Below are 12,043 nucleotides of genomic sequence, written 5' to 3' on the forward strand. Positions count from 1 at the left end.
TCCGATCGGAAGTTGTCATTTGCGAGAAATGCGCGGGAGTGAACCACGTGTTTTGAAGAAGATTGTAAACATTGGAAAACGCCATCTGTCATCGAGTGTAAACATGCCAGGAAAAGTTCGAGGTTGGAGTTTTCAATCGTTAAATATGCAAATACATAGAATTCATTTCCAGAGTTGTCGTTCCTTTTGCTTAATTTGAGGAACACAACTCTAGATCTGGATCAGTGGATGTAATTTGAAATACCCAGCATTCGGACACAAATTGTAATAAGATTGTCTGACAGGCCACAGGGACACGTTACAATAATAATGTATGTATAAAATATATGGGGGTCGATATAAACATAACACAGTTTAGTTTTTATATCGACCCCCCCCCCCCATATATTTTATACATACATTATTATTGTAACGTGTCCCTGTGGACAGGCTGTGGCATGGGTTGGTGATACATTGTTCTGATAATTAATTAATTGATTTAGCTCTACCAATTATTAATATTGCATAATTTATGCTGAACTATGATATGTTTGATAAATGAATATGTGCAGTTATCGCCCTTGTTTTCTATTATTTTATTGAAAATCAGTAGAAATTGTTTTGAAAGTTACATTAATTGCATCCTAGCTGTCACTATATTGACCAATATGGATATAGACATGTATATAATTTAAATCAATATTTAATCAGAGATGCCTAGCTACATTTTGTATATCATGACATATATATGTCTCTGATTTAATTGACATGATTCCTTTAAACAATGTGCATATATATATATGGAATAAGTTTTAGATGCTACAAATGTATAAGCACAACATTTATGTGTAATAGGAAAGTAATGAAAAGTATCCTGCATCAGTGCTCAAACTTTCCTGCATCATGCAGAACTCAAACATGTGACCTCAAGCTCAATATCTGTGATAGAGCTGATGAGGCATCCTACATGTTGTGGGGAATCTTGGAAGAGTTATAATTACCTCCCCTTGTGTGGACTTTCTTGTGGCGGGAGATGCGATTCGCTCTCTTCCACCCAAGCTATGAAACCAGCAGGACGTGTGGTAATATTCCCCCTGTCATAAACTTCGTCGAATTGGAGCGTTTGGTGGCCTCTCTGGGTCTTTGTGAGCGGGGACAGCTACAGCAGGGATCTGTGTGACCCTTTCTGTGTTAAATGTTGACATGTTTAGTTGTTGTTAACTTGTTATTGTAAATAAAGTCTGTTGGAATCTTGCAATGTACATACTTCCTGCAGTCAACTGATAAGTGTATACATATATATAGATAGCTATCATTAAGTGACATATTGTATTCTGAACATGTATTAATGTCATTCATATTTTGTAGGGGTTAAAAGGAAGAGAGATACTGAGGTGAAACCTACTAAAGAAAAAGCATCAAACAACACAACTCAAACCAAAACTGAACAAAAAGCAACATCAAGCTATACACACTGGCTGATGAAATCTGAGCCCGAAAGTCGTATAGAAAAAGGAGTTGATGTTAAGGTAAATCTTGTGATCGTTTAGATTCAAGCAAAATGGCTGGATTGTTTAATAGTTTGGTCAATAGTGCTATTTTTATGCAAATGGATGTCAATGTCCTCTGAATCATTTGCTGGTAATTAATATAAATGGGGCATGAGCCATCGGGTCAGTGGTGTTGATGGGAAAACCAGACTAGCGTGGGCTGGGTGCCAAACATGCACAAGTAGAGGTTAGTGTTGGCTGATAAGTTGGATAACCAGGTTAGTGGTGGCTGGTTAATGAGACAGTCAAATAAGTGGTGACCAGAGGTTAGATATGATGTGATTTGATATCAGATCAGGTTAGTGGTGGATATTAACTTGAGTGAGCTCAAGGCAACCAAGTTGGTTTGTAAAGCCAGATTAGCAGTTGGTTGCTGGAAAGTGGGACAACAAAGCTAGTAGTGACAGGAAAAATGGGCAATCAGGTTATATTATCCAGGTATTGGGACAACCAGGTTAGTGGTGGCTGGATAGTGGGACAACCAGGTTAGTGGTGGCTGGTTAGTGGGACAACCAGGTTAGTAGTGGCTGGATAGTGCGACAACCAGGTTAGTAGTGTGGCTGGTTAGTGGGACAACCAGGTTAGTGGTGGCTGGATAGTGGGACAGCCAGGTAAGTATTGGCTGGTTAGTGGGACAACCAGGTTAGTGGTGGTTGGATAGTGGGACAACCAGGTTAGTAGTGGCTGGATAGTGGGACAGCCAGGTAAGTATTGGCTGGTTAGTGGGACAACCAGGTTAGTGGTGGTTGGATATTGGGACAACCAGGTTAGTAGTGGCTGGTTAGTAGGACAATCAGTTTAGTGGTGGTTGGACAGTGGGACAACCAGGTTAGTATTGGCTGGTTAGTGGGACAACCAGGTTATTAGTGGCTGGATAGTGGGACAACCAGGTTAGTGGTGGCTGGATAGTGGGACAGCCAGGTTAGTAGTGGTTGGTTAGTGGGACAACCAGGTTAGTGGTGGCTGGTTAGTGGGACAACCAGGTTAGTGGTGGTTGGATAGTGGGTCAACCAGGTTAGTGGTGGCTGGATAGTGGGACAGCCAGGTTAGTGGTGGCTGGATAGTATGACAACCTGCAAGTTAGATGTGGCAGGATAGTGGGATGAACAGGTTAGTGGTGGCTGGATAGTGGGACAACCAGAGGTGGTCAGTTAGTGAGACCAGGCTAGTGGGTGGATAGTAAGTAAGACAATCAGGGTTAGTGGTGGCTAGTGAGTGAGATAGCAGGAGTTTTAACTTTTTCTAATGACATTCTGATAATATGAAATGCAAAAATGGTTTCAATGACCATATATATATATATAAATATGTATTTATTGAATGACATTTGTTACAGAAATAGCTCCATAAAAAGTTGTTTAATTCTAGTTTGGTATTGAGGACCTGAAGGCCTGTGAGAATCAAACAGCTTGTTGGGATGGAGTGCGTAATTACCAGGTACACAATGATCAGCCTATATCATGATGCTGCACAAATTCCTCTTATATTGCTTATCGATATCTGTGTGACAATGCACAGTTAAGAATATAAATGTGGTCTGGTGTGCCTCTTGTGCTCACACTCATTATGATGTAACAGGCCCCTTGGGCATTTTGTTCTCCGATACATGAATTGAACAAGCTTCCTTGGCCTTTTGTTCTTTCACTTCGTGAGCAATACAGGCCTCTTGTACCTTTGTTCTGTCGTATTGGTTGAACATGTACTATATGTAAATGTAATTCTGTCGTTTGTCCTTTTAAAGTCATTTACATGTAGTACCTGTAAATTTATACAAATTAAGGCATGTTTCCTTTTTGCAGGCAAGGAACTTCATGAGGGATGGCATGAAACTTGGACAGAAAATGTTTTTCTATCATAGCAACACAAAAGTCCCGGGCATCGCTGGTATTTGTGAGGTAAGAGAAATAGGATTAGAAAATAATGGAATCATCTTAGAAGTGTTCTCTGAGTAATTTTATCTGTCATGTCAGATTTCTTTTATACCTGTACATTGAGGTTGAATTAGGTTTATTTCTTGTGTATCATCTGAATTTATCTGCAAATTTACCACCCAAACCCCTATACATTCTACCGAAACCAATGTTATAAAACTATAAATAAATCATAATTATGTATTTATTAGCTCACCTGGTCCCAAGGACCAAGGTGAGCTTATGCCATACCGTTGCGTCCGTCCGTCCGTCTGTCCGGCCGTCCGTCCGTCCGTCCGTCTGTCCGTCGTCCGTCCGTCAACAATTGACTTCTTCTTCATAACTGCACATCAGAATTTGACCAAATTTGGTCAGAAGCATCCCTATAGGTAGGGGACTCGAAATTGTACAAATGATGGGGCTGACCCCCTGGGGGCCTCTGGGGCAGGGCCAAAAGGGGGTCATTTTTGCGCTATTGATATAAACGACTTCTTCTCTGAAACCAAGCAATGGCTATCACTCATATTTGCCTGGTAGCATCACTATGGGGTGGGGATTCAAAATTGTACAAATGATGGGGCTGACCCCCCAGGGGCCTGAGGGGCGGGGGCCAAATGTGGTCTATCTGGCTATATTGATATAAACGACTTCTTCTCTGAAACCAAGCAATGGCTATCGCTCATATTTGCCTGGTAGCATCATTATGGGGTGGGGATTCAAAATTGTACAAATGATGGGGCTGACCCCCCAGGAGCCTGAGGGGTGGGGCCGAATGTGGTCAATTTGGCTATATTGATATAAACGACTTCTTCTCTGAAACCAAGCAATGGCTATCACTCATATTTGCCTGGTAGCATCACTATGGGGTGGGGATTCAAAATTGTACAAATGATGGGGCTGACCCCCCAGGGGCCTGAGGGGCGGGGGCCAAATGTGGTCTATCTGGCTATATTGATATAAACGACTTCTTCTCTGAAACCAAGCAATGGCTATCGCTCATATTTGCCTGGTAGCATCATTATGGGGTGGGGATTCAAAATTGTACAAATGATGGGGCTGACCCCCCAGGAGCCTGAGGGGTGGGGCCGAATGTGGTCAATTTGGCTATATTGATATAAACGACTTCTTCTCTGAAACCAAGCAATGGCTATCACTCATATTTGCCTGGTAGCATCACTATGGGGTGGGGATTCAAAATTGTACAAATGATGGGGCTGACCCCCCAGGAGCCTGAGGGGTGGGGCCGAATGTGGTCAATTTGGCTATATTGATATAAACGACTTCTTCTCTGAAACCAAGCAATGGCTATCACTCATATTTGCCTGGTAGCATCACTATGGGGTGGGGATTCAAAATTGTACAAATGATGGGGCTGACCCCCCAGGGGCCTGAGGGGCGGGGGCCAAATGTGGTCTATCTGGCTATATTGATATAAACGACTTCTTCTCTGAAACCAAGCAATGGCTATCGCTCATATTTGCCTGGTAGCATCATTATGGGGTGGGGATTCAAAATTGTACAAATGATGGGGCTGACCCCCCAGGGGCCTGAGGGGCGGGGCCAAATGTGGTCAATCGGGCTATATTCATATAATTGACTTCTTCTCTGGAACCAAACAATGGATATCTCTCATATTTTACTGGTAGCATCACCTTGGGGTAGAAATTTGAAATTATACAAATGACGGGGCTGACCCCCTGGGGTCTGAGGGTGTGTGTGTGGGGGGGGGGGGGCCAAAAGGGGTCAGTTTTACAGAATTGATATAAACGACTTCTGCTCTGAAACTAAGCGATGGATATCACTCATATTTGCCTGGTAGCATCACTATTGGGTGGGGATTTAAAATTGTACAAATGATAGAGCTGACCCCCCAGGGGCCTGAGGGGCGGGGCCAAGAGGGGTCAATTTGGCTATATTGATATTAGCGACTTCTTCTCTGAAACCAAGCAATGGATATTGCTCATATTTGCCTGGTAGCATCACTATTGAGTGGGCCTTCAAAATTGTACAAATGATGAGGCTGACCCCCCGGGGGCCTGAGGGGCGGGGCCAAGAGGGGTCAATTTGGCTGAATTGATATGAACAACTTCTTCTCTGGAACTAAGCAAGGGATATCGCTCATATTTGCCTGGTAGCATCCTTTTGGGTAGGAATTCAAAATTTTATAAAGGAAGGAACTGACCCCCACTCCCCCCGGGGTGCAGAGGGCGGGTTCAAAAGGGGTCAATTGGTTTAAACAACTTCTTTTCTGAAACTAAGCAATGGATATCACTCACATTTGTGTGGTAGCATCCCTATGGGGTTGTGCCAAAAGTTAATTTTATTTCATGGATTAATGCATTTTTTGACATAAAATCCTCACGTACCCATATAAAATGCCTATGATATATTGACATAGCAATACCAGTGACAAATATACTTAATCATCATTCTTGTTTCATATCTCATGAAATCCAGGTGAGCGATACAGGCCCTCTGGGCCTCTTGTTACATGTATGTATATATCATGTATTTATATATCACATGTATATTATTGTATATTTTTTTTTCTACAATATATATTAATTATTATTCATTTCACTGTGTACAATAAAATAGACCCGTTCCTTTTACAAATATACAGACAAATTACTGTTGTTGACTGCTTGATATTCTATTGTAGTGTTGCAGGAAAGTATTAAACTATTGTTATATGAAATGTCTGTATGTTTTCAGATAGTGAAAGAGAGTTACCCGGACCACACTCAGTTTGACTCCAAAGACATCCACTATGATGCGTAAGTAGCGAGACAAATCAGAATCTGTCATGAATTTGAAAAGAATGGGAAAAAAATGTTATGTAACATCAAAAGATTAACATTAATACAGTTTTGTTCCTAAAAGACGCTAAAACAGCTATGAATTTTCCCTGGGCTTTTCATCAAAGAAAACTCTTGTATTGTTAATATATCTGTAAGTACAAGACATGAAATTTCGGGGTATGATTTTTAGGTCTGCCAAAAAGGACAGTCCAAGATGGTTCATGGTTGATGTGAAGTTTGAGAGGATGCTGAAGAGATTCATCCCACTGGCAGAACTGAAGCAGTTGTATTTAAAACATAAAGACTGTGGCGGTCCCCTGTCAAAGCTAGCCCTTTTTACAAGGGCCCGTCTCTCTGTACAACCCCTTACAACAGGTAAATTTCCAGTTTAGGGATGTCTACCTTTTGACATTGCTACAATGACCTTTAGCAATGTTATTGGGTCAAGGTCAGTTTTACTAGAAATAGAATTTATATAAAATGGCAGCTTTTGATCTCCATTTTAAATTTACTATTGATTTATAAGCCAAGGTGGTCAATACGTAAACTTTTGCTTAAAGTGGGTGTCAACATTTTGAAGGGCAATTAAATAGCATATGTTATTAATTTCACTGACTTAGGTGGGCTTATTACCTGGCATGGGGTTGTTGGCAGATGATCATGCCATTTGTTTTCAAATTTTGAGAAGTTTGATCCAAAACACCAGATTCTGTCTACATACTGTAAACATACACATTTTAGCGGTAAACTTATTTGAACGCTTTTCCCGCAAGAGGCTTTACAACAAATCATTATTGTGTTAATTGCACTTTCTATAAACAGTTTCTACATAAACTTATTTTGGTGCGCCGATTCATCAATGCACTAATCTGTTAAAATTCGGAAATGCGCTGAAATTTGAGTGTGAAAGTGAAAGTAGAGGGCTAGTGGTATCTAGAATGTTTCTTTCTCTTCATTTTCCCTACCTATTTTATTGTCTCTGTATAATTTTAGAGGAAATTTAACTGGAAAATAAAATGTTATTTGTAGTAGAAAAGCTGTGGTACCTAATATTTTGTGATTCATTTTAATTTCAGAGGAGTGGGATTTTATTTTGAGTTTGGAGGATGAAGATTCAGATTCATGAGCAAGTTAAAATGGATTTAACTTGGTTGACAGTCTGTCCAACAACAGCTGGTTACAATGTACATTCTCTGCATGCAGGCGACTTTGAAAATCACCATATTTACAATTTTTATTGTAACATTCTCTCTGAAATTTACCAGACAATTTCATCTTTTCAAAGAACTAAAAAATAATCCTTTGAATTTGATGGAATATTCATTTTCAAAACATTGGGATATTTTAGTATAATATTCGTCTGACCAGGGTTGTCCTGTCTGTTGAAACAGGGACAACCAGAGGAAGTGATTGTGTTTAATGTCAAACAATACACAGAGAGCTCTTTTTTCTCAGAACATTCATAGAATTATATATATATTTCACAAACCCTGAAGCCAACTCGATTTGCACTCTTCTCCTTCTAGAATATATCTTCCGGTCACTCAATTTGTAGCTCTTCTACTTCTGGAAGATCTTCTAGCTCTTCTGTCTCGAAGCTGGAATATTTATCTTCCAAGATGGCGGCGACAATGTTTTAAGTGTGCGAGTTTCACTAGAGAAGGATATATGACACATACATGCATGTGTTTGTGTCATAGTGTTTGAGAAAACTTAAAAACTTGTTTATTTTGGGTTATGTTCTTCCAGTTTATTCAATTTACATAAAACAGAATGCGATCTTCCGAGAAGGTTTCTCTTCCGAGAAGAGTGCAAATTGAATTGGGCTCTGGAATGCTACCTGGAATGTCGTTCAAAAGTCAAGGTCAGTAACAAAGAAGAAGACAATTAATTATAATTATCTAGGTGATAATTGAAAGCCTGTTTTCTTTTGATGTTTACATGGTTTATCATCATTAAAGGAACATTATAGACTTTACATGGATTTAACATGAATATGAAGCAAACATTGTTTTTTTTTGACAGGGATTTTTTCGAGAAAAATACAGTTAAATTATGAAATGGGTATTAAAAAATTATTTTTAGATACTTTGAAAAAGCTTTTTCACATTGTTTAATTCAAAACATTTATTTCTATATTGTCCAGTGATCTATCATTTTTTATGGATTTTGTTGAAAATCAGTCGGCTTATTCTCTTCATAATCATGACATACCATATATCGGTTTTTTTTTAGCAAGTGTCTAATTTTCGCTATTTTCGCGACCAGACTCGGTCGCGATTTATAAAATATCGCCAAAATTGATCACATTTTACAGTAAGAGTTAGCTCCCCTGTATGGGTGTTGTCATGAACCGATCACCTGTGTAATTGACCGTGACTCGACTGAACTGTATTCAATAAAAATGTACTCACAGTTGATCATATTTTTGTCCTTGTATAGATCTATTTGAAATCATAACGAGAGAGGCATTGCCAAGTGAAACATGGCCATGCTACGATTTGTAACCTTTACACGGAAGGACAAAGAAAGTCCGGTCAGGGACAGACCTGAGTTTGCTGAAGCAAACAAACTGTACTTGAACTGTTCTTCTTCGTGTTTGTTGTATATGAAACATATGTACGCTAAAATTTGAATTACAGGTGGTGAAAACGCTAAAAATGAAATATGCTAAAAATAAAACGTGTCATTTCGTACAGAAAACGCGAAATTTGGCATACGCTAACAAAACCCGATATACGGTACATGTATATAACTGTTTTTGTTTTCTTTGGCATCGGGCAGGTGTACGGTATATTGTTCAGCATTATGGAATTTTCATGCTAATGAATGAGAATTAAGTTTCTGTGGCATTTTTATTGGGAAATCTTAAACATCAAAGTGTATATATGTAAAATACAATGGTAAGAAATATACACTATAGAATCATCCACAACAGGCTTGTGAGGTTCTTACATTTTATCTACAAGAATGTCTTCTCGATTGGAATATTTATGTGATAATGTATTTAATGTTTGTGGGTCTTACTCTAGCCCAGTCATTTGACGACATTTTCCTTTGATAGACTTACAATTGTTTAGACTGAATTTAACTATGGTATTATATTGTAAAAGTTTGAAAACGAGTAAGAGTTGATGTGAAAGGTTGTCTGAAAATGGGAGTAAATATTATATGTCTATTGATAATAATAACAATATGAACAGAATGTTGATTTAGTGTAGAATAGGAATTATATACCATAGATATATTGTTGATATGTCTGGATGTTCTTGCTGTTTGTAATGTATTATACATGTTGAATAAATATACAGACTTGCATATTCGTTTGGTATTTTGATTTAATGGAACACAATGCATGTGTGTCGATAGATTCATCATCCTCGATACTCCAGAGATGTCTTCAGCCCACACTGACAGAGGACACACTGAGCTTGGTTGATCTCGACCACTGGAGCACCATTCCAATCACCCTAATGTTAAGAACATTATAAAGAGTACATACGTTGATACCTGTGCATCACCAGAGATGTCGTGAAACGCTAAACAAAATGAGGGGCAGTATACAGTATTAAGGTTTTAATCCTGTATGCTAATGTTATCAGATGGATCTGTGAGGTTTGTAGGACCTAAGTGGATTAATATAGGATTCCAAATTTGGTTCAAGTCCTTAAGGACTCGTTAAGATTAAAACCTTGTTATACCTACAGAATGTCAGCAACATTGATAGATGAATGACCAACTTTTTGCTTAGTGTACTGCCTGATGACACTTACTACGACTTTCACATGACAAACATATTTTTTGTTGTTGTACTGCCGATGATTTAAATACGACTAAATGGTTACCAAATCTATTTGCATGTTATTGATGGAGTTATGTCCCTTTGTTGATTTTCTGAAACAGTTTTCGCTCAATATCCCGAGTATTTTTATAAATGCAATGGAATTTCAACGAAACTTACAAGCAATAATCCTTATACATCGTAGATGTGCGTAATCTGTAAGAGGAAGAATTTACCTCCCTGCTCAGGAAAGCTGAGTTGACCCCAACCCTGTAAGGTCAACATTTAGGTCACTGTTACTATAAATAGAATTTTAAATGTGTGCTTTCTAAAAATTCAGTAAGGGCTTATCCATCACTGAAAATCTGTGTACTTCTTGCCGATTGGGCTGGGCTTGGCTTGGGGTGGGGGGATATGAATTGTCCCCAGGAAGGCAATTCCAGTTTATGTTGGTGTACTGCCTGCTGACGCTGGTGGTGAGTTAAACATGACAAACACTAATTTATGTTGAAAATCTTTTAATAATCTATAACTATATGTGATTATTATTAACATGACAGCAAAAACAAGAGGTCTATCAGACCTGTATCACCATAATAATCTTTAATAATAATATTAATCAACAAAATGTATAAAAGTCAAAAATTACAAATAATGATGGGGAAAAAAGCAGGTGTATGTCAACGGCTTTTGAGCAGGAAAACTGAGCATTTGATCAACACACTCTGTTCTGTATCTTGTGTCGGTATGTAGCTAGAAAAGAACATCAGAGGAGAAAGGAGCAAATCAAAACATTCAAAAGCTTGAACATCGTGGCACTTCACTTCTGAGAATCAAAATCAGAACTTGAAGGAACCCCAAATTGGCACCACATATCTAGATCACTTTTGGGGTTTGATGTCAGAGAGCAAAGATTTGTTTTTAAAAAAAAAGATACGTTTTGAAGTAGACAAGGAGGCACATAAAATTAGGAATATGTACTTTTATAAACATTTTTAATCTCATTTCCAATCATAATAAAAAAAAATGTTGAATTTTATAATCCTTAGTTTTTAAGAGTTTCCTTTTATGTATTAATGCCATAAGGAAATGATTTTAATGTAAACAAGATTTGATTATGCACTACTAATGTACTTAATTACAATAAAACCTGCAGATCGAGACTTCACCCTGTGAAAAAGAGACCACATGTTAGCAGCACATGTGTACTGCCGTGCTTAATAGAAAACTTTCAAGGAATATAAAGGTAATTTAACAATTGATGTTTCTTTATTCTGTTAGTGTCCTATCTAGCATTATCGAAAAAGATAAATAAAAAGTTTTTATATGTACATAAAAGTTTGAAATATATACATAAACATAAGAAAAATAAAACAAAAACCAAGATTTATTTACCTTTCTGCCCTCTTCAGCTTCTTCTGGCAGAAACAAGAACTTAACTACATTTAATTTTTGTACACATACACACATATAACTGACAAAAGAAGACCTTATATTTTGCACTAGTGCTTTCAATGTATTAGATGTTCAGGTACATAGTAACAGTACATAACGTTATACATGTATATATATTATTGCAGTTTTGCCAGTGAAATATATAGAGGATATTGATCGAATGGTTTCCCATTTAATATAACATATATTTCACGAGTATGACAGAATATCAATATTTTCACGAGTGCGAAATATTCTGTCATACGAGTGAACTATATGTTATATTAAATGGGAAACCATTCAATTTTCTTTTTATTGCATTTCATAAATTTAAAAACAAAATTAAAAACATAGAAAAATTAATAGTCAAAAAGTGCGGGAATCAGTAATGATGTCATCTCTTTGTGACGTTACTCCATGTCAACTTGATGGCACCATTTTGAAAGGACTGATCAGCGCAATTGAAGCGTTCTCTGCTGTTATCGGAGAATCTGTGCATGAATAGCTAACGTCAAGTCAGTATTTCATCAAAAACTAGTCTGAAAATTTCAGAAATACAGCAAAATAACCAATTTATCTATCTCCACT

The 12,043-nt window shown here is 37.9% G+C and overlaps 1 protein-coding gene across 1 annotated transcript; it reads left to right on the forward strand.

The window, feature by feature from the left end:
- Window positions 1-22: 22 nt before the first annotated feature.
- Window positions 23-9,556, forward strand: LOC117335399 (thymocyte nuclear protein 1-like). Its single transcript, XM_033895361.1, has 7 exons — window positions 23-122; window positions 1,348-1,508; window positions 2,898-2,966; window positions 3,329-3,424; window positions 6,155-6,216; window positions 6,431-6,615; window positions 7,317-9,556. The coding sequence occupies exons 1-7, from the start codon at window positions 29-31 to the stop codon at window positions 7,364-7,366; spliced, it is 717 nt and encodes a 238-aa protein (XP_033751252.1). The 5' UTR covers window positions 23-28; the 3' UTR covers window positions 7,367-9,556.
- Window positions 9,557-12,043: the final 2,487 nt, after the last annotated feature.

This window comes from Pecten maximus, chromosome 10, assembly GCF_902652985.1.
Source record: "Pecten maximus chromosome 10, xPecMax1.1, whole genome shotgun sequence".
In the NCBI taxonomy this organism is placed as follows: domain Eukaryota; kingdom Metazoa; phylum Mollusca; class Bivalvia; order Pectinida; family Pectinidae; genus Pecten; species Pecten maximus.

Coding starts and splice junctions, on each gene's coding strand:
- LOC117335399 (XM_033895361.1), top strand. CDS start 29: ATGCGCGGGAGTGAACCACGTGTTTTGAAGAAGATTGTAAACATTGGA. Junction 123..1,347: donor CATGCCAGGAAAAGTTCGAG/GTTGGAGTTTTC, acceptor CATATTTTGTAG/GGGTTAAAAGGAAGAGAGAT. Junction 1,509..2,897: donor AAAAAGGAGTTGATGTTAAG/GTAAATCTTGTG, acceptor GTTTAATTCTAG/TTTGGTATTGAGGACCTGAA.